The sequence below is a fragment of the Stegostoma tigrinum genome, chromosome 7, assembly GCF_030684315.1.
Source record: "Stegostoma tigrinum isolate sSteTig4 chromosome 7, sSteTig4.hap1, whole genome shotgun sequence".
In the NCBI taxonomy this organism is placed as follows: Eukaryota; Metazoa; Chordata; class Chondrichthyes; order Orectolobiformes; family Stegostomatidae; genus Stegostoma; species Stegostoma tigrinum.
This window is the reverse complement of record NC_081360.1, coordinates 8,129,932-8,153,459: the sequence shown is the minus strand read 5'-3', so window position 1 is coordinate 8,153,459 and position 23,528 is coordinate 8,129,932. Positions and strand designations below refer to the sequence as shown.

The following is a 23,528-nucleotide window of genomic DNA, read 5'->3' as shown; positions in this document are numbered from 1 at the left end:
TTTATTGACAATGGAAGGGAAGCCTTGCTCAAATTAAAGGCATTAATTATCATACCTGGAATACTGTAAACAATTTTGGTCTTTTCTAAGGATAGATATACTGGCGTTGGAGATAGTTGAAGGAAGTTCACTAGGTCATTTCTGAGTAAGAAGAGATCTATGTAGAGGAATGGTTGAGCAGCCTGAACTTAGACAGGAGATATTATTGAAATGTACAAGATTCTTAGGGGACTTGTAGGGATTGGTTCCCTTCACTGGAGTCTAGGATCAGAAGGTGTAATCTCAGAGGAAGCAATTATAGAGTCATACGGCATGGAAACAGACCCTTTGGTCCACCTCATCCAAGCCAACCAGGTATCCTAAACTGATTTAATCCATTTGCCAGCATTTGGGCCATATCCCTCCGGACCCTTCCTATTCATGTACCAATCCAAATGTATTTTAAATGTAATTATACTTGCGTCCTCCACCACCTCTGGAAGCTCGTTTCATACACACACCACCCTCTTGCATGATCCTTGTTAAAATCTTTCCACCTTTCAACTTGAACCTATGCCTTCTAGTTTTAGACTGCCTTACCCTGTGAAAAAGACCTTGGCTATTCAATCTATCCATGCCGGTCATGATTTTATAAACCTCTATTAGGTCACCATTAAACCTCCGACATTCCAGGGGAAAAAGGCCCGAAAATAATTTTCCCTATTAGCAGGGAGGGAAGAATTTAACTCAGTACTCTAGAAGTGGCCTCACCAATGTCCTGTACAGCTGCACCATAATGTCCCAAATCCCATACTCCATGCACTGATCAACGTGCATATAAGACAGAGATGAGGAGGCATTTCTCTTCTGAGGGTACTGTACATAATTCCTTGCCGCAGAAGGCTGGGAAGCTGGGTCATTAAGTATCTTCTAGGCTGAGATAGACAGATTTTTAGTCAATGATGTAATCAAGTGTTTTTGGGGTCAGAGCCATGATTTTATTGAATGGCAAAGCAGTCCCACTGGGCAGAATGGCCTACTTTTGCTCCTACACCTAATCATCTACAAACCTAATCAAATCAGATTATTTTTGATCCTGCAACAACTTCATTTCCCCCACCCCCTTGTTCAGTATCCTTTCACGCTGTTATCTAACGAAAGACGAAAAAATTCATCTTCTAAAGCACCGAGTGCCCTGACAATGACAACCTGTTTTCTAAATTGCACATAACAAAGTGTGGAGTTGGATGAACACAGCAGGCCAAGCAGCATCTTAGGAGCACAGAAGCTGACATTTCGGGCCAAGATCCTTCATCAGAGAGGGGGGATGGGGAGAGGATTCTGAAATAAATAGTGAGAAAGGGGAAGGCGGACCGAAGATGGATAGAGGAGAAGATAGGTGGAGACGAGAGTATGGGTGGGGAGGTAGGGAGGGGTAGGTCAGTCTGGGGAGGACGGACAGGTCAAGGGGGCGGGATGAGGTTAGTAGGTAGGATTTGGAGGTGCGGCTTGAGGTGGGAGGAGGGGATAGGTGAGAGGAAGAACAGGCTAGGGAGGCGGGGACGTGCTGGGCTGGTTTTGGGATGCAGTGGGGGGAGGGGAGATTTTGAAGCTGGTGAAATCCACATTGATACCATTGGCCTGCAGGGTTCTCAAGCGGAATATGAGTTGCTGTTCCTGCAACCTACGGGTGGCATCATTTTGGCACTGCAGGAGGCCCAGGATGGACATGTCGTCTAAGGATTGGGAGGGGGAGCTGAAATGGTTTGCAACTGGGAGGTGCAGTTGTTTATTGCGAACCAAGCAAAGCGGTCTGCAAAGCGGTCCCGAGCCTCTGCTTGGTTTCCCCAATGTAGAGGAAGCCACACTGGGTACAGCGGATGCAGTATACCACATTGGCGGATGTGCAGGTGAACATCTGCTTGATGTGGAAAGTCACCTTAGGGCCTGGGATGGGGATGAGGGAGGAGGTGTGGGGGAAAGTGTTGCACTTCCTGCAGTTGCAGGGGAAAGGGCCGGGTGTGGTGGGATTGGAGGGGAGTGTGGAGCGGACAAGGGAATCGCAGAGAGAGTGGTCTCTCCGGAAAGCAGACAAGGGTGGGGTTGGAAAAATGTCTTTAGTGGTGGGGTCGGATTGTAGCTGGCGGAAGCGTCGGAGGATGATGCGTCGTATCTGGTGGTTGGTGGGGTGGTATGTGACGACTAGGAAGATTCTCTTTAGGTGCTTATTGCGGGACGGGGTGTGAGGCCTGAGGTGCGGGAAATGCGGGAGACTCGGTCGAGGGCATTCTTGACCACTGTGGGGGTGAAGTTGTGGTCCTTGAAGAACGAGGACATCTGGGATGTACGGAGTGGAATGCCTCATCCTGACAGCAGATGCAGCGGAGGCGAAGGAATTGGGAATTGGGGATGGAATTTTTGCAGGAAGGTGGGTGGGAGAAGGTGTATTCCAGGTAGCTGTGGGAGTCGGTGGGCTTGAAATGGACATCGGTTTCTAGGTGGTTGCCCGAGATGGAGACAGAAAGGTCCAGGTGAACTTAAAGTTGGGGTGGAAGGTGTTGGTGAAGTTGATGAATTGTTCGAGCTCCTCTTGGGAGCACGAGGCGGCGCCAATGTTATATCAATGTAACGGAGGAAAAGGTGGGGTTTAGGTCCAGTGTAGGTGCGAAAGAGGGACTCTTCCACATAACCTACAAAGAGGCAGGGATAGCTTGGGCCCATGCGGGTACCCATGGCCAACCCCTTTGTCTGTAGGAAGTGGGAGGAATTGAAAGAGAAGTTGTTGAGGGTGAGGACGAGTTCAGCTAGGCGAATGAGGGTGTCGGTGGAGGGGACTGGTCAGGTCTGTAGGCCAGGAAGAAGTGGAGGGCCTTTAGGCCATCTGCATGGGGAATGCAGATGTATGGGGGCTAGACATCCATAGTGAAAATGAGGTGTTGGTGACCTGGGAATTGGAGGTTCTGGAGGAGGTGGAGGGCGTGGGTGGTGTCATGGACGTAGGTAGGGAGTTCCTGGACCAAGGGGGAGAAAATGGAGTCCAGATAGGTGGAGATGGGTTCGGTGGGGCCGGAGCAAGCGGAGACAATAGGTCGACCAGGGCAGGCGGGTTTGTGGATTTTAGGAAGGAGATAGAAGTGGGCGGTGTGGGGTTGGGGAACAATGATGTTGGAGGGTTAGGGTTAGGGTTAGGGTTGGTCACGCATTTCCCGCACCTCATCCCTCACACCCTGACCCCGCAATAACCGCCAAAAGAGAATCCCCCTAGTCCTCACATATCACTTCATCAACCTCTGGATACAACACATCATCCTCCAACACTTCCGCCATCTACAATCCAACTCCACCACTAAAGACATGTTTCCAACCCCACCCTTGTCTGCTTTCCGGAGAGACCACTCTCTCTGCGATTCCCTTGTCCGCTCCACACTCCCCTCCACCCCACCACACCCGGCACTTTCCCCTGCAACCGCAGGAAGTGCTACACTTGCCCCCACATCTCCTCCCACACCCTCATCCCAGGCCCCAAGATGACTTTCCACATCAAGCAGATGTTCACCTGCACATCCGCCAATGTGGTATACTGCATCCGCTGTACCCAGTGTGGCATCCTCTACATTGGGGAACCAACCAGAGGCTCGGGGACCATTTTGCAGAACTCTTATGCTCAGTTTGCAATAAATAACTGCACCTCCCAGTCGCAACCATTTCAACTCCCCTTCTCATTCCTTAGACGACATGTCCATCCTGGGCCTCCTGCAGTGCCATCATGATGCTGCCCGTAGGTTGCAGGAACAGCAACTCATATTCCGCTTGGGAACCCTGCAGCCCAATGGTATCAATGTGGATTTCACCAGCTTCAAAATCTCCCCTCCCCCCCCACTGCATCCCAAAACCAGCCCAGCGCGTTCCCACCTCCCTAACCTGTTCTTCCTCTCCTCCCACCTCAAGCCGCAACTCTATTTCCTACCTAGTAACATCATCCCACCCTCTTGACCTGTTGTACTCCCCGGACTCATCTATCCCTTCCGTACCTCCCCACCCATACTCTCCTCTCCACCTATCTTCTCCTCTATCCATCTTCGGTCCGCCTCCCCCCCCCCCCCCCCTCCCTATTTATTTCAGAATCCTCTCCCCATCCCCTTTTCTGATGAAGGGTCTCGGCCCGAAATGTCAGCTTTTGTGCTCCTGAGATGCTGCTTGGCCTGCTGTGTTCATCCAGCTTCACACTTTGTTATCTCGGATTCTCCAACATCTGCAGTTCCCATTATTTCTAAATTGCACCTTTCTTTCGTGCTGAAGACCTCCTTCCTGATTTCACATTGAATGTGCAATTTAAAATTAAAGCTTTTGTGTCCTAAATTTAGTTTCTCCACATTAACCCAATGAAATCCATTTCATTTGAATATTTTAAACACTTTGATCAGAGCACATCTTAAGTTCCAATACTCAAAAGGTTGCACATTAGTTTGAGGCCACATTCATAATCTTTAAGGCCAAGTGCTGAGCAGCATTGTAGAAGGTAGAGCTTCACCGTATGGTCTGTCATCCATTCAGAAAGTGAATCAGTAGCCACAGCACGGCAACAAGTGGCAGATAATATATACCAGCATTGCCAGCAATTTCCAATGGCAAAAACACATTTTAAAAAGATTGGTAATCATCCAGATGGAGGGCTGTCCATCACTCCAGCAGAGATCTATCTTTAACTGTTGTAGATGAGCAAATTTAACTCCTATAGAACCCCTGGTCAATACCCATAGACACCCAACTAAAACTGGTTACATCCATAGACAGCCCGTTGTTGCTCTCTTAGTTGCCCGGCTGTAATTCCAGTTGATGCCAGGCTGTAATGCATCCTGGTGTGCTATACCTACCCTCCATCTCAGCATGTATATGCCATTCTCAGCAGTACTGTTCTTGCTGGCTGCACTGTATTCTGGAAAAGTTTTCTGAATTTTCCAGTTTGCAGAGATCTTCTGTATAACTACTTTCCTCTGTGATATTTCTGAGCTTTGTACAGGGTTGAAGGAGCTTTGAACCATCTGTACTCTGACGCAACAAATGTTCCATTGATCATTTTAGCTGTCAGCTGTTTAAGTACTGAATGTAATCGAGAGACAGGCAGGTCTGAGCTCATTTCTCCTGATCTGAGTGAGCAGGTTCAAAACGGGCCTCTTGCATCTTGCACTCAGTTTGGAGTTTGGCTTTTCACTGTATGTCAACTTGGTCTGTACCTGGCAGACCCTGTGGGTGACATGCCAGAGTCCCAAAATACAAAAAACTGGGTCCAATTTATCCTGTGGTTGGCAAGGATGTACAAAATAAAATACCTCAAGCTTCACTTGGGTCCAATTGCTCTTTCTAACTGAAACCTTGCAACTCTGTCTGCACTTTCAATCTATTTAACTTCTTTCTTTTGTTATTTTCCTTCCAATTTTCTCCGCTCGGCAGATCTACCAGGTTCAAAAGGTGAGCCTTCTTGTTGGCTGCTATGTTATCCATCATTGTTGCATGCACTGACTTCATTTGCATATTGGTGTTGGTTTGGAGGTATAGCCAGTTAGCAGTGAATTTGAAAATCTGCCCAACTGTTTGCTTAAACCCAGGATTTCTTCTGTTCTGTTTATTTTTTTCCAGATTTGTCTTCCATCGCCAGGCTGTCACTGCAATTTAGTTTCCAACACAGACCAGTCTGTGCCGATATGTTGGGCCATTGTCCACAGGCTGGGGGTCTCTGATTTCCCTAAGCAGCAAAAACATGGGCAGCCTGGTATCTTGTCCCTGCCCATTTGTCCAATTGGCACTGATCCACAGCCTTGGCACAGACCAAAACTGTTTATAAACTAACATAGGAACAGGACAAAGCCATTCAGCCTAATTTGCAAATGTACCTTAACACCATTTGCCTGCCTTAAATCCAAAATCTCACCTCACTCTCTTACTGAGCAAAAATTTATTGATCATTTTCAAAGCTTTGTTCACTCTTGGCAGCTTCAGCCATTTCAGAAATTGTGTTCCAGATATCTGCAACCTTTTGTGTGAAAATGTGTTTTCTGATTTCACTGCTGACCTTCCAGCCTCTAGTTCACTGTTGAGTTGCACATTCAATCTTTTGCTGGCAATAGTATAAGTGTCTATGTTTGTGTGGGTCAAGGATCGTACTTCTGAAAGTCCCAATCCTGTTTTGGGAGTTTCAGTCTTAGACTGTACATAGTTCTAAGATATCTGTTTCTGATGTGTTATATCTCTGTCTGTTTATGGGCATGACTGTGTTTGGCTTAGTCTCTGGAAATGCCTCTGAGTGAGTAGGCCTGTGAGTGCGCTTGTCACTATGATGGTCTCTTGGAACATGCCTAGGGGGTATCACTGTGGGAATGTGTCTCTATTGATGTCTGTCTCTGGGTGGGCTCCCGTCTCTAGATGTGCTTTTGTCTCTCTGCACATGTTTCTGTCAGAGCCTGTCTGCATGGGTCAATGTTTCTGCCTCTGGGTGTGTCTCTGCATCGAATTTTCTTGGGGCTGAAGGAACGGAAGTGGGAAGTTAGGGGCACCCCATATCAGGATAGCTACCTTCTCTGTTTTGGCTCTCAAAGGGACAGGCTGGTACTGGCTGCTCACTCTACAGCTCTGTCAGTGCTTAAACCTTCCAGGCTTGGGCGTCTTCAATCTCCCTCAGCAGTGCTCACCTCTTCTAGGGTGGGAGCTGTGTTGAGGGGGTGTTATTGCAAAGGCTGCAGAGCTGCTGGTCCTTTGAATGGGTCTTCAGCTTTGGCAGCCTGTATCACTTTCGAGGCTGCCTTCTCAAATATTGTGCTTCAGTCAATGACTAGTGTCTTGAAGATTCCCATTTAGTCCTCGCATGGACGTCCCAACCCCACAGGAACATTCAGCCCCCTCCATCCAAGTGTTTGTTTGGTGTCTCTCACATAGCTCAGTAATACATGTTGTACAAGGCTGCTTACTTTTGCCTGTGGTTCTGAAACACTGCATGATCTTTAACATAATCAGTGTACCTCCATGTTCATAATTAATCTTGTCTTCCCCTATCTCCACCTTTCCTAAACTCTTCCTTTTCTGTTCTTAGAAATATTATGGGCTGGATTCAAAATTTGGAGACATCGAGCAGTGGATGGTAATATCTGCACAATTTGTAGAATCCTCACTTTCCCACCTCTCCCATTTGGAAGTAATCTTTGAGGTTATTGCTGTATAAGACAGTAACTGAAAGGGTTAACTGACATCATGTGATAAACTTCACCCATCAGGATGTAGGGGGCTCCTGTTCCTGGGAGGAGCTACAACCATGTTCTAAATTGCAAGCTAACAATATTGTGTACTTACTCTAAAGTCTATCTTGCAGTTTCACAAAGGACGCTCATGTAACTCTATCATGTAACTAGCTATTAAGTACTTTGTGAAAAATCTATTCTGTTGATCAAGACTGAACCCCATTTCTGCCAAAGATTCCATATTGCAGTGTACTTGTATGTATGCACTGTACCTTCATGTACTATTAATGTACACAGTGGTTCAAGAAGATATACTGTGTATGCACAATGCTTCCATGTACCTTTGTGTGCCTCTGTGTATGCACAGTATGCCGGTGTACCTCTTTATGCACTGTAGTTCTAACGTACTAATGGTTACACACTGTACCTCTAGTAACATAGTCTGTGCACATAGTACTTACTTGTACCTCTGTGTTCACACTAAACTTTGGTGTACCATCTTGTGTATCTCTGTATGCACTGTACATCTGTGTACAGTGCACATCCTGTGTATGTCTGTATACTCTATACTGATGAGTATGTATTATACCTCTGCGTACACACTATTTCCATGTACCTCTACATATGCACTGTATCTCTGGACAGAAAACTTCCATGTATTTCTGTATATGCACGCACTATACTTCCATGTACTTCTGTATGTACTGTACCTCGGTGTATGAACTGTTACCTCTACATGCACTGTACTTTCATATGCTTCAGTCTATGCACTGTAACATACATACTACAATACTACGTAACTATGTACACCCACTGTATCTGTGTACATACTATACTAATTTCACATACCTCTGTTTAGGCACTGTACCTAGGCCTATGCAATATACCCCATGTCCCTGTGTACATTCTGTACATCCCTTATACCTCATAGTAAAAACTGTACCTTCACGTACCTCTGCAAACACTATATTTCCAGTTATTTGTGTTCGTATTGTATTATAACATAGATTCCGAGGCCAGACAGGACTGTACGTTTAAGAAAGAGACACATTACATCACAAAGTGTGATTTTCCAGAGTAAAGATAGCTACCTCATCTGTGTTCACTCTCTGTCCATGTATTAGAGTCAGGGTAGTGTCTTCAGTTAGGAAGCCATGTATGTATAATGTCAATAACATGAGTAAGAACAGAATCCAGACAAACTGTGTAAATCTATGATGTTGTATCCATATAACTAGTTAATATTGCAAATAAAATTCAAGATATTAGTCTCAACTACAACCTGATTCTCTGTTATGTGGTTTAAAATAGAAAACCACAAAGGGCATCAATGTAACATCTGGAATTTCTGAATGTCCGTTATGTTTGTGCTGTAGCCTATGCATGAGTTACCATGGTTTTTATATTTTAAAGTATTCTCTTGCCGACACCTTTTCAAGGAGATTAAGTAATGAAAGTGTCCTTTCCTGCTGTCAGGCTTTTGGGAGTTGCCTCATTACTCTCACAAAGGCCTCAGAGCTATTTCAGCTGCTACTGTGTCCATGTCCTGTAACCCCCCCTGCCAACATCTCCCCACCACTCCTGGTACCATCAGTCTCTCATCTACTTCAGTCATAAAATGGCATCATATAGAAAATTATGTGGTTTTCAGGTTCCAGCTCTGACTTCCTTCTATAGTGAGTGATGAATCTTCCAGCCCACATCTCTCCACATCTTTCACATTTTGGGTTGCATGCATCCTTTAAAAGCTATAATCCTTTCACCATTTTCAGTTTGTGAAATATTCCTGACTAACTGTTGCTGTACCCTTGATCAAACTGTTCACAAACTCCCGCGTTTTTCTTCTCCTGGCTCTGCAGGAAGACAGTGAGAAATACTCTCCCAGGTTCAGAAGACACACTTCGGTTTGTACCTCTCTCTCTCTCTCTCTCTCTCTCTCTCTGTCTGATCTCCACTTTCTTTCCCTCTCTGTCTGTCACTGTCTTTCCTCCTCTAATTTTTCTCTCTCTCCTACACTCTTTCTCTGTTTTTCCCTCTCTCTGTTTTTATAAGTTTTAGTTCTGTTGTTTCTTGCCTTGTCTGGCTCTTTTTCAATTCTGTCTCTCAACTTGTCAACTTCCTGTGACATTGTGTGACTGTGACACAGTAACCTGTTCCTCATTGTCCTTCTTAATTTATCAGCAGCGTTGGACTATATAACCACATCATCATTTCCTGAGACTGTTCTCATCAAATTTTAATGTTAAATATCTGTGCCTAGTCTGAGAATCACCTGCTGTGGCTCTCTTCCTGGCCCTGCATCAGTGCTTCTGTCAAGGATCCTTCCTCGTTTTTGTGTTACTCATTCAGGAATAGGGGCATTGATAGCTACACCATTTTATTGTCCATCTGTAATTGCCTAGAACCAGTTGAGAGTCAACCACTTGGCTATGGGTCTGGAATGCTGTGTAGACCAAACCAGGTAAAGACAACAGATTCTTAGAATTTTAGAATCCCTACGTTGTGGAAGCAAGACATTTGGCTCATTGAGTCCATTACTGACTCTCCGAAGAGCATCCTACCCAGATCAACCTCCCCTACCCTGTCCCTGTAACCCTGCGTTTCTCATAGCTAACCCACGTAGGCTGCACATCCCTAGATATCATGGGCAATTTAGCATGGTCTGCACATCTTTTGACCGTAGGAGGAAATCAGAGCACCCAGAGGAAACCCACACAGACAAACGGAGGAATGTACAAACTACACTGTGATTAGTGAACCAGATGGATTCTTCCAACGTTTGACAGTGGTTTCATGGTTATCATTATATTTTAAATTCAAGATTTTTAAAAACTGAATTTAAATTCCACCTTGAACATTTCCTGGGTCTCTGGATTAATAGTCTAGCAATAATATCACTTGGCCATTACATCCCCTAAAACCATTAAAAAGGAACAGGGGTAGGCCATTCAGCTCCTTGAACCTTCTCTGCCATTCAATAAGATCATGGCTGATCTGACATTCCTGTAGTCTACTTTCTGCATTTTCCCCATAACCCTTGATTCCCCTGTGTGTTATAATGTGGAGGTTGACCCCCAACCCTGAGAACTAACACCAAAACAACCAAATAGAAGCACCTATAACCTAAGCATCTATAACCTGTAAATAGAGTGTAAAAAGTGTATCCTGTGTTTCAGCAACTTCTAGTGGTCAAACAAAATAAGTCCCTGATAGTCGCTTTAACAATCAACCAGTATCTAACTCTAACAGTGAACAAATTAACAAAATGATTAACAAACTGAATACATGCCTTCTAACTACTAACTATTCCCGAATAAAGCAAGACTCTAATGGTATTGCTTTTCCTATAAATACAAGTCCCACTTATATAATAAATAAAGAATTTAGTCTGTCAAAATTACAGCATGCTTACGTGTCACCCAGAACATTCTGTACCTTTTCTGTCAATTCTTTTGTCAGTAATAACTTCTTCACCGATTCTTCTGTCAGGAATATTAACTAGTTGTGCCATTGTTAATTAGATGGTACTTTCTCTCAGACATAGGAGAGGCTGAGAGAGCTAGCAATTGTCTGTTGAGGGCTGAAGGCCGTTAGTTCTAGCAGATGGCAGCGAGCTCTGGAGTCCTTGTCCAACTACCCTCTTCTTTTATACCCTTGATGACATGTCAACATTTCCTACAATAGGATTAGTCCTATATTTTCAAAACAATCAGATTTAAATTTAATTGATTTTTGGTATCTAAGCGCCTGGTTCAAAAGCCTGTTGTCTTAGTAAAACTGCTGCTTGGCCTGCAAATTGTATGACCTTTCAATACAAATATTTCAATTTGGATGCTCTCTGTGTACTTACAAACTTTCAAGCTGCTGCTCACAAACATCCATTTTAAGTCTAAAGACAGAAAAATCACATAATCTTTTAAAGGGACCATGCAATGCTTTCCATCCGCCCTACCATTTTATAAACACCAAATTCTAACTCCGTGCTTCCCAATCCACAAGTACTCTACCCAACTCTGCAGCAGTAGATTCCCACCCTTTTCAACCTTTGTTCATAATATCTCCATACCAGGGATCATTCCAATGAAGCTTTTCTGAATGGTCTCCAATGAGACCTTAAATAAGTGGACCAAAAATGGGTCACATTACTCCATGTGACACAGGTCACCAGCACCTCGTACATTTGCAGAAAGACTTCCTACACGTATACTCCAACCTCCTTGAAACAAGGGACGACTTTCTATTAGCCTTCCTGATTATTTGCTATAACTGCATGGCAGCTTAATGTGTTTCTTGCACAAGTACCTCCGAGTCCCTTTATTTTGCAGCTTTCTGCAGATTTTCTCCATTGAAATGTCCTGTTCTTTTGTTCCCACTTCCAAAATAAACAGCTTCAGCTCTTTCCACATTAGATTGCATTTGCTGACATTTTGTCCACCTACTTAACCTATCAGTCTCACTATAAACTATTCATACCTCTCTCATAACTTGTCTTTACAACTATTCTTGTGTCATCTGAAAATCTGGCTGTAGTACATTTGTTTCCTTCCTCTAAGTCATCAATATATATTGAAAACAGTTGCAGACCCAGCACTGATCACTATGGAACCCCAATGATGTGGAATTCCTGGAAAAAAAATCTCGTATCCTGCTCATTAGTCAATAACTGTTCATGGCAATATACTGTTTCCAACACCATGGGCTCTTATGACTTAACCTTTTGTCATACTGATTATCAAATGTCGTATAGAAGTCCAACATATCTACTAGTTCCCATCTATTCTCTCTGGTTGAGACTTCTTCAAAATAAAACTCTAGTAAGTTTCCCTTTCATGAAGCTCTGCTTGATTAGATTATGATTTTCCAAATGTGCTGCTATTATTTCCTTAATAACTGATTCCTACATCTTTCCAACAATAGATGTTAGGATAATCAGCCTGCAGTTACCTCCTTCTTGCCTCCCTCTCATTTTGAATAGTGGTGTCACACTGGCAGTTTTCCAATCTTCTCCAGAGTCCAAGGGGTTCTGGCAAATTAAAACCTATGTATTCTAGGATGCAAACCATCAGGACCCCAGAGGATTTATCTGTCTTTAGCCCCATTAGTCCATTTATTACTAGTTCTCTAGTGATGGTGATGGTAGTTAATTCCTCCCCATATTCTTTACAATTAATGGGATATTCAAATTGGCTTCCACTATAAAGATTGATACAAAAGATCTGTTTAAGTTCACTGCCATTTCCTCGTTCCCCTTAACTCTCTCCTTCAATTCATTTTGACTTCTTCTTTCTAATACATTTAAAGAAGTCCTTACTATCAGTTTTTGTATTCCTCTCTAGTTTGCTCTCATAGTTTTTATGTTGCTGTTTCTTCTTTTCTGTCTGTGTCTCCTTCTTTCCTCTGTCCTTCTTTCTCTTCCGCTGTTTTTTCTGTGTTGCTGTCTTCTTCATGTTTACATCTCCCTTTTGTCTCTTGCTCCTTTGTGAGTGTGTGTGTGTGTGTGTGTGTGTGTGTGTGTGTGTGTGTGTGTGTGTGTATATATATCTCTCTACCTCCCACCGTTCTCTCTCTCACATGTTCTCTTTCTATGTCTCTCACTTGGCATGTGTGTCTCTCTCTCATCCACTCTGTATATATGTGTGTGTCTCCCTGCATTGATTTGCTTTGTTCCCTCTATTTCCAAATGCTCAGAGGGTACCATTTATTTTTTTCAATCTCTTGTTTCTTGTGCAGGTATCTGATGAAGATGACTGGACCTCAGTGGGGAGTCGTGGTAGTGCCCGGGTTAGTTCCATTTTAATTCTATAACCATGATTTAGGAGACCTTGGTTTGTTGTTTGGTTCCCTGGCAAGTTCCTGTCTGGAAATGTTGTGGATTTCTGTCAGCCTGTGTGAAAGTGCTGGCTTTCTCTGGCACTGGGGATGGAATGGGATGTTCTCAGGACTTTCCTACATGTCTCCCTTTAACCAGATTTGCTGCAAATGGTTAATTCTGATTTCACAACAGTTATGATGTCAAGTACTGAGCAAATACTCATTGTGCTATTTTGGCATTTATGCATCATTTAATCTGAATGTCTGGGACCAATGTGGTGCCTTGGAACACCAGAGGAATCACTCCTGATTTATATTTTGTGAGGAATGTTTCGGCTTTCTGATGTTTCGTAGATATTATGCAGATTGATGCTATTGATGGGACCCAGAAGAGCTCACCCAACTGAAAGCTATTGACTATGTTTAAGCAGGGTCACAGTTTGATTTGGGTTCTGAATGCTCAGATACACAGTTTGATTTGAGATCTGTGTGGTCAGATACACAATGTTATTTGGGTCTCTGTGTTCGGATACAGTTTGATTTGGGGTCTCTGTGGCCGTTTATGTTGTTTATTTTGAATCTGTTTGGTCATTTATCTGGTTTGATTTGAGGTTGTGTGGCGTGAAACAGTTTGTTTTGGGGACAGCATGTTTTGGGGTAGGTGCATTCAGATACTCAGGTTGATTTGGGTTCCTTGTAGTCAGATATACGTAGTTTGACTGTGGACAGATACATCGTCTGTGTGGTCAGATGCATGATTTGAGGTCTCTGCGGTTAGTTGTGCCATCAAATTTAGGGACCAAAACTTGAATTTTCTGTCTACCTGCATGCCCAGCTTAAGTTTGTGCTCACTTCCTCAGCATGTGGATGTCTGAGCTTCTATAGAAGATAGCAACTATCATGCTCATGGTATGGGATGCTTGTGGATGGCACTGTATCACAACTCTTGAGGATAGTAGGAACTGCCAGTGCTGGAGTCTGAGATAACAAGGTGTGGAGCTGGATGAACACAGCAGGCCAGGCAGCATCAGAGAAGCAGGAAAGCTGACATTTTGGGTCTGGACCCTTCTTCAGTTTAAAAAAAACGACTCTTGGGTTTTGCTCACGTTACACCCAGAACATATAATGTGAGTTTGGTGCGTAGCAACAAGCATTGTAAATGAAGTATGGATCCACAGCCCAAGCCAACCCTGACACCTGGAAAAATGGAGTCTCACTGAACTTCAGACTCAATCAAACCTTCATATTTGGAATAACAATTCTATTGTCTGTGCAAATGTTAGTATGCTTCAGCTAATTTTACATTATGTCCATGAAGATCTGCAGTAAAATCTAACACATAAACATTCATTGTGGAAAGCATGGCCACTAAGAAGAATGGGCTGGCTGAATAATTATTTGTCATCAGTTTTCACAGTACAAGAGGTCAGTAACTTGGGAATCCAAAAGAATCACCGATTGATTCAGAGACAAAAATTTATGGAATTAATTTGAGATAATGGGAACTGCAGATGCTGGAGAATCCAAGATAATAAAATGTGAGGCTGGATGAACACAGCAGGCCAAGCAGCATCTCAGGAGCACAAAAGCTGACGTTTCGGGCCTAGACCCTTCTTCAAGGGACCCTTAAGAACTCTGTATGTTTCAATGAGATCACTTCTCATTCTTTTCAACTCAGTGAATACAGTCCCAACCTGTCTAGCCTTTGTTCATAAGCTGTACAGTAGGAAAACTAGAAAAACTTTTCCTTAGGCAGTTTAGGATAGGGTACATATCTACATTGAAACTCTCTTCTGAGATGGCACTCGATATTGGATCAAATGCTAGTCTTAAAACAGATTATTAGATTTTTGTTAACTGAGGTTTTCTGACATCTGGAACATTGGCAATTATATGGAGTTAAATTATAGATGAACTGTGATCTCAGTGAATGAGATAGCAGAGTTAAGAGGTTAAATGGTTTACTCCTGTTCCTATTAGTTATGTCAGATTGTTGCCATGATTAATGACAGACCCATTCCCAACGGTATGGCACCTGATGTGTTATAAAGTGACTTTAGTTGAGTAACACAGTGACGGACGAGTCACCACGAATAAGATACCTAAGTGTTAGAGTAACGGAGCTGCATCCCAGTGCCATACGATGAAGTATTATGCCATGACAGACTTGACCCCACAGTACTGTACCCCAATGTATTGTACCGCAATATTATATAGTGACAGAACAATACAACCAGTTTTGTACCTCAGTGTCATACAGGGAATGACGTGTCCCTACTTGTATTCTACCTGTGTTGTATAGTGATGGACAAATATCCACCAGTACTACACCTGTGTTATAGAGTGACAGACCTGTCCTTAACAGATCCATACTCCAGTTTTTTTTTGTAGTAAGACCCGTGTTTACCAGTACTGTAATCCAGTGTTATATTGGACATTGAAAAGTCTCTTTCTGTTCAGATACTGATATTTTATTTGGAAAAATAAACTGGAAGGTGAAAGAGAGAGATAATGGGAACTGCAGATGCTGGAGAATTCCAAGATAATAAAATGTGAGGCTGGATGAACACAGCAGGCCAAGCAGCATCTCAGGAGCACAAAAGCTGACGTTTCGGGCCTAGTCTAGGCTGTGTTCATCCAGCCTCACATTTTATTATCTTGGAAGGTGAAAGCTTGGATTACCACATTTCTTTACAACGTGAAGGAAAAATGCAAGTTTATGGTCACTTAGTGGTTACACAAGAGCAATTAACTTCTGGAAACTGGATTTTGATACTTTCATTACACTGGCACTAGGTGTCTTTGCAGGAAAAGAAATTAACTGTCTAACAGCAGTTTTGGTAGACCCACAGGAGGCTGGAAGAACACGGCAGTTTGTGGATTGGTTTAATTACGATTTGTCAAGAACTGAGTGGAGAGAGATTTGAGCCCCAACTACTATCATTCAAAATGTCTGCAAGCAAGCAAGGTCACTCTGTTACGCAGGGGTCCCTGATATATGAATACCCGACTTACAAATGATCGTACTTAGGAACACAATCTCCTATGGTTTTAAAATTTAAAAACTTGACATATGAACATTTCTTGTACTTATGAACAGTTGCTTTCCATTGTCCTGCTAATGGAATCCGTTTGCAACCCAGCATCTGTCTGCGTAAAACTAAGAACTGCAAAATGCTGGAAATCTGAAACAAAAACAGAAATTGCTGGAGAAACTTTACAGGTTTGGCAACATCTGTAGTGAGAAAACAGTTAACATTTAGAGTCAGGTGACCCTTTTTCAGAATAGCTCCTCAGTTCTGATCCACAGACATTTTTTTGCCTATATTTTCAACATGTGATATTCTTGTCTATCCAGTGTGAATGATTGTGTGCATGTGTTTGGATTCAAAGGGGGTCTGGTTTAAATGTGCACATTAGCAATTGTTGAAGAATAAGTTTGTTCTAATAAATGCTTTTTTGTTCTTTGATACTTGGTGTGAGTCTCTTTGATCTACATCATAGTTACGGTCAGGCTTTAACCATCTAGGGATTCAGTTGTTCATATTTCAGATTTGTGTCAACTCATGGAATAGTGGGGCTAGGTTTAGAGCACTCTATTCCCACCAGGGTCGTGACAATATATATATATAGTGTACTTATTATTAGTAACAAGTTTTGCTGTTTGATTTAAATTTGCCTGATCATAACTTTATTTTAAATGTAGATAAGTTACCGCTTGGAAACTCATATTCTAATCCAATCAGTTTGAGTTTGTTGACCAAGTAAATAGTCACATTCACAAAAACACACCCTGCCCTCCACATCACTTGAACCCATTTTTCTGTTTCCTCCTAACCAGTCTAAACTTGAATGTTGACAGTTTCTTCCTCAACCAGGAATCCAGGGTGTGAATTCTGCATCTGCAGTGCCCCTTGTTAAGGGGTTTCTCCTGCCCCACAACAAATCTCTTGCATTTAAAAGTGAAAGAACTGCAAATGCTTTAAATCAGGAACAAAAACAAAGTTGCTGGAAAAGCTCAGCGGGTCTGGCAGCATCTGTGAAGGACAAAACAGTTAACATTTTAGGTCCGGTTCTGAGGAAGGGTCACTGGACTCAAAATGTTAACTCTGTTTTCTCCTTCACAGATGCTGCCAGACTTGCTGAGCTTTTCCAGTAACTTTGTTTTTTGCTCTTGCATTTAATCTTGACATCTGTGTTGTCTGATGCCACCTATTGAATAAGGCCTCTTTCTAACTACCTAGTCCATGTTTGCACAACTGAAAGTACTTTCATCATATCGCCCCATTCATCCATTATGCTTTGATGTAAAGACTACCAACATAAATTCATTTCCACAAATTGGACGAGCGTTCTAGTGAATTTACAATGTCCCCTCTCTTAAAATTCAGCGTTCTCCATGTCATGTGAAGCTTAATACTAAACACAGCACTCTGTAATTAAGGTCTTTTAAAGGATCATCATTATTTTGTGGTGTTTATATTTTATACCTCTTTTAAATCCAGTAGATCATTAGCATTTTTAACAGTGAGTATCCTTAAGTGATGCTTTTAAAGTATGGCGCTCTCAAATCTCTCTGCTCTTCAAACACGACAAGTTTATTTACATTCAAAGCGACCAGTGTGCCACCAGACCTATCTCATTTATAATCCTCTCCTATAAGCTGATTTTCTTCTTTCACCTGACAGACTGGTTACGAGAGTATTGGTGCCTGTGGAGGGGTAAGATGGTGAACACGATTGCCTGCTCAAACAGTGACTCTCACTAACTGGACTAATTGCTGTGCTGCTACTTAGTTTGTTCAATTCACTCAGAATGTGAACATCACTGGCGAGGCTGATATTTATTGCCATCCGTGGTTGCCTTGAGAAGATGGCATGGGTCTCCTCATTTTTTGTCATGGTTTTCGTGTCCTGTTTGAGTGCAGTTAACCACCTTGTTAAGAGACAAGCTGTTGGCATTTTAGAACAGAGATAATGGGAACTGCAGATGCTGGAGAATCCAAGATAACAAAATGTGAGGCTGGATGAACACAGCAGGCCAAGCAGCATCTCAGGAGCACAAAAGCTGACGTTTCGGGCCTAGACCCTTCATCAGAGAGGGGGATGGGGTGAGGGTTCTGGAATAAATAGGGAGAGAGGGGAAGGCGGACCGAAGACGGAGAGAAAAGAAGATAGGTGGGGAGGTAGGGAGGGGATAGGTCAGTCCAGGGAAGACGGACAGGTCAAGGAGGTGGGATGAGGTTAGTAGGTAGATGGGGGTGCGGCTTGGGGTGGGAGGAAGAGATGGGTGAGAGGAAGAACAGGTTAGGGAGGCAGAGACAGGTTGGACTGGTTTTGGGATGCAGTGGGTGGAGGGGAAGAGCTGGGCTGGTTGTGTGATGCAGTGGGGGGAGGGGACGAACTGGGCTGGTTTAGGGATGCGGTGGGGGAAGGGGAGATTTTGAAACTGTTGAAGTCCACATTGATACCATTAGGCTGCAGGGTTCCCAGGCGGAATATGAGTTGCTGTTCCTGCAACCTTCGGGTGGCATCATTGTGGCACTGCAGGAGGCCCATGATGGACATGTCATCTAAAGAATGGGAGGGGGAGTGGAAATGGTTTGCGACTGGGAGGTGCAGTTGTTTGTTGCGAACTGAGCGGAGGTGTTCTGCAAAGCGGTCCCCAAGCTCCCTATTTATTCCAGAACCCTCACCCCATCCCCCTCTCTGATGAAGGGTCTAGGCCCGAAACGTCAGCTTTTGTGCTCCTGAGATGCTGCTTGGCCTGCTGTGTTCATCCAGCCTCACATTTTATTATTTTGGCATTTTAGAACAACTTTATTTTCTTCCAAGTTTTTAAAATTGATTTCAATTTAAATTAACCTCATTTACTTCGGAGAATTAGTCAAGGACCTGGATGGCCAGCCTTCTATTATAACCACGACATTACTACTGAATTACTAAGTTACTGAGGCTGCAGTCTAACTGATCCACTAATTGATGGAGACCGGATTGATGCTCCCTCTGGCCTGGGCCCCTCTGCAGTCATCTCTTTTCAAACTGCCCCTTGTTTTGAGCTGGCAAGAACCACACCCTCTCCGTTACTGCCAGCCTTCTGTTTGTCCGCTAACTTAAAATTTGAAAACAGAGAACAAAAACCTTGAGGCTTTGCATAAGATGCAGAAAGTTCGAAAGATTAAAATCAGAATAAGTCAGTTATCACTGGACTGACACAATGCAGCTCCTAGAACAAGGGTAATGACTTCCCTCCATAGACTGCAAATATTGTCCATATGGAGCAAGCAGGGCCCTGGGTACTTGTCTGAAATACACTTGGGTTTTGAATCAGTCTGGGCAGGGGGCTAAGGTCATAGCAGTCTCAGGTCCCTGGGTGGGAAGAGGGCAAATCAACCCTTCTAGTTCTTGTCCATTGCTGTCTTCGAAAGCTGAAATTTGCATGTGTAGATGAGACTGTGCATTTTTTTAAATTCACTTTAAGCATGTGGACTGCCAGCATTGATTGGTTTCCCCTAGCTGCCCTTGAAAAGGTGGTAGTGAGCCGCCTTAGAACATAGAACATAGAACAGTACAGCACAGAACAGGCCCTTCAGCCCACAATGTTGTGCCGACCATTGATCCTCATGTATGCACCCTCAAATTTCTGTGACCATATACATGTCCAGCAGTCTCTTAAATGACCCCAATGACCTTGCTTCCACAACTGCTGCTGGCAACGCATTCCATGCTCTCACAACTCTCTGCGTAAAGAACCTGCCTCTGACATCCCCTCTATACTTTCCACCAACCAGCTTAAAACTATGACCCCTCGTGCTAGCCATTTCTGCCCTGGGAAATAGTCTCTGGCTATCAACTCTATCTATGCCTCTCATTATCTTGTATACCTCAATTAGGTCCCCTCTCCTCCTCCTTTTCTCCAATGAAAAGAGACCGAGCTCAGTCAACCTCTCTTCATAAGATAAGCCCTCCAGTCCAGGCAGCATCCTGGTAAACCTCCTCTGAACCCTCTCCAAAGCATTCACATCTTTCCTATAATAGGGCGCCCAGAACTGGACGCAGTATTCCAAGTGCGGTCTAACCAAAGTTTTATAGAGCTGCAACAAGATCTCACGACTCTTAAAACTCAATCCCCCTGTTAATGAAAGCCAAAACACCATATGCTTTCTTAACAACCCTGTCGACTTGGGTGGCCATTTTAAGGGATCTATGTATCTGCACACCAAGATCCCTCTGTTCCTCCACGCGGCCAAGAATCCTATCGTTAATCCTGTACTCAGCTTTCAAATTCGACCTTCCAAAATGCATCACCTCGCATTTATCCAGGTTGAACTCCATCTGCCACCTCTCAGCCCATCTCTGCATCCTGTCAATGTCCCGCTGCAGCCTACAACAGCCCTCTACACTGTCAACGACACCTCCGACCTTTGTGTCGTCTGCAAACTTGCTGACCCATCCTTCAATCCCCTCATCCAAGTCATTAATAAAAATTACAAACAGTAGAGGCCCAAGGACAGAGCCCTGTGGAACCCCACTCACCACTGACTTCCAGGCAGAATATTTTCCTTCTACTATCACTCGCTGTCTTCTGTTGGCCAGCCAATTCTGTATCCAAGCAGCTAAGTTCCCCTGTATCCCATTCCTCCTGAACCGCTGGAGTTCATTTTGGTATAGATGCACCCATAGTGCCATTAGGGAGGCAGTTCTAGAATTTTGAGACAGTGAAGTGAAGGAATGGTTATATAATTTCAATACAGGAAAATATATGGCTTGGAGAGGAACTTGCAGGCAATGACGGTGTTCCCATGTATCTATTTTTCCTTTTAGATGGTAGTAGTTGTAGGTTTGAAGGTGGTGTGTAAGGATTGTTGGTGTTTGTGTAGTGTTTATTACAATTGGATGTGTGTGTATGTGTGTGAGAGAGTATTGGGCTGGATCCGAGCCACAGTTCATTAGCCTCCCAACAGTCTCCATGTACCCTGGCAAATGAAGACTGTCCTCTTAATTGTAATAGGTAGCTTGTTGGCTGCACCCATGAAAGAGGCACTGTCTTTTAGCTGCAGGTGAAGAGGTTGGAAGGTGAAGGACAGTGCCTGTAAACTAGTGGAGTGAATACACCAATGGGAATACGGGACAATTTGTGTCATGACATGGGGATGAGTTGTCCTCGACTTATTGATGCATGTTTAAGCTACCTGAGTAAGTCTGTATGTCCTTCTATGTCGTTTATCAAGCCTCCATTTTTGTGGGTACGTGCAGTTGGAATTGCTGTTGCTCATTGGTTCTGGTTTAGGGAAGAGAGATAAAGTAGTCCTTATTGTTGTAGACTGACGAGGCCTTTATTTACTGCCCATCCTTCTTGTACTGAGAAAGCTGCTGTCTAGCTTGGATGAATGCAGCGTGGGAAATCCAGCATATTTCTTGCTTTGTATATATGCATGAATGCTATGAATCCTTCCAGTAGAGTTGTCCCACCTGCTTTGGACAGTGCCCACCAAGGGATTTGAACTTCTGGCATGAACAGAAGATATTGGTGGACCATCTTCTTAAGCTGCTGCTGCAGGAAATTTGATACATGTGAATGACTGACTTGCTCAGCCTCTTTCAGTAGCAAGTGAACAGCCAACTACATGACTGTGGTCCTATACATACCAGGTTACCATGAAGGACTCTGCTCAATCTCTCCCCTCACCTGAGGCGTGGTGACTCTCAGGTTCAACCATGACTAGTCATTTCTCTCTAACGAGAGAGCAGCCTTATAGTCTAGTGAGGATATTAGCAACTTTACCTTTACATACTGTACTGGGTAAGGAGGGCAGATTTCTTTCGTAAAGTCACATGAATTCACCAGTTGGGTTTTTATGACGATCTTAAAGCTTCATAGCCAACTTTCCTGAAACAAGCATTTTTTAAATGTCCAAGTACACTAGTGAAATTTACTAACTGAAATCTTATATTGATGTTGTGTGAATTGAATATCTGTTTTCTAGACCACATGTCCGATACCATTCTCTTTATTCTAAGTGTACTCTGTCTACAAACTTTAAGTAATATTTCTGAAGTTTGAAACTTTTACCTGTGTCCCCAGTATCACCAATCCTGAGGCCTACATAAATCAGCCTTCCCTTCATGGATTATTGAGGTAGTACTGGGACATTGGCCAACCCCTTGAAAGGTGTGCGGGCGTGCTGCATGATTTTGCATTGCAGTTCAGTGTGACATGCTCCTTCTCTCCCTGCATGCCGATATAACACCCATTCCCCTCTCCAACCCAGTGTTCTGAAACGTTCCCTCACCTTTTTGTTGCTCTGTGTGAAACAGGTTCCTGAGAAGAGTCAAAACAAGAAGAAGAAACTGAAGGCCGTATGTAGCAAGCAGCACATTCGCGCTGGGGTTCGGGAAGTAACCCCATGTATCATCCTCCCGTTTTCTAGACCTGTCCCAATCTTTGGGGGGCGGGGGGAGTGTAACGGAGATATAGGTGGGAGTGGTACCTCAATCCCCTCTTTGGCTGAGTCTGAATCACCATTATCATTAATCAAGGCACCATAGTTACGCCAGTGGTAGTGCTCCCAACCTCCTTTGTTTAAAAGAAAAATCCCTATTGTGAATTAAGTCAGGGACGCAGGAAGAGGAGCTGCTGTTTAGCTTGGATGAATGCAGAGTGGGAAATCCAGCATATTTCTTACTTTGTACACATGCATGAATGGCTATGAATCCTTCCACTAGAATTGTCCCAGCTGCTTTGGACAATGCCCACCACGGGGCAATGGCCACTTATGGATTTGAACTTCTAGCATGAACAGAAGACAATTCAATATTGAATGAACACAATATTTCGGTGTTATGGCATGGGACAGAGCAAACGGTGGTGGCAGCCTGTTGTTTCACAGGCCACAGAGAATCAGTTGTCAGGAGGAGGTATAAATTTACTGGAATTTTTTGGAGAGGTTAAATGCCCTTTGGGATTGTTGAAAGCAGATTTGACTAGGAGTAAATTAAATGGAACTGTATAGCAGCCTAGCCATTTATTTCCTGGCCTTTAATATTTCTAAAAAAAAGTCTGCTTGGAAAAAGACAGAACCAGTGCTTGCATTGTAATTCTGTTGACATAAGGCACAGGACTGTTTCCTCTGGTTGGGGATTATTGAATTAGGGGACATAGTCTGAGAATTAGGGCTAAACTATGCAGAAGAGATATTGGGAAATACTTGTATACACAAAGGATGGCAGATGTTTGGAACTCTCTTCCGCAAACTTCCCTTCCAACAATGAGTGCTGTATCAGTTGTTAATTTTAAATCTGAAACAGATACATGTTTATTACGCAGATGTATTAAGGGATATGGGTCAAGGCAGGTATACAGAGTTAGGCCACAGATCAGCCATGAACTCATTGAACAGTGGAACAGGCTCAAGGGGCTAAATGGCTAAATACTGTTCTTATGATTATCATTAGATAACTGCATAACTGATCACAAAGGGGTGCCTATCAGTTCACAGTTTGACAGATT

The 23,528-nt window shown here is 43.5% G+C and overlaps 1 protein-coding gene across 1 annotated transcript in view; it reads left to right on the top strand.

The window, feature by feature from the left end:
• Nucleotides 1-23,528, top strand: part of LOC125453805 (GRIP and coiled-coil domain-containing protein 2-like) — a 146,498-nt gene that overhangs the window by 48,852 nt on the left and 74,118 nt on the right. The window contains exons 5-10 of the mRNA XM_059647642.1: nucleotides 5,431-5,448; nucleotides 7,064-7,111; nucleotides 9,068-9,112; nucleotides 12,939-12,989; nucleotides 17,708-17,740; nucleotides 22,337-22,378. Of these exons, the coding sequence (XP_059503625.1) occupies nucleotides 5,431-5,448; nucleotides 7,064-7,111; nucleotides 9,068-9,112; nucleotides 12,939-12,989; nucleotides 17,708-17,740; nucleotides 22,337-22,378 (237 nt within the window). The remainder of the gene's footprint in view (nucleotides 1-5,430; nucleotides 5,449-7,063; nucleotides 7,112-9,067; nucleotides 9,113-12,938; nucleotides 12,990-17,707; nucleotides 17,741-22,336; nucleotides 22,379-23,528) is intronic.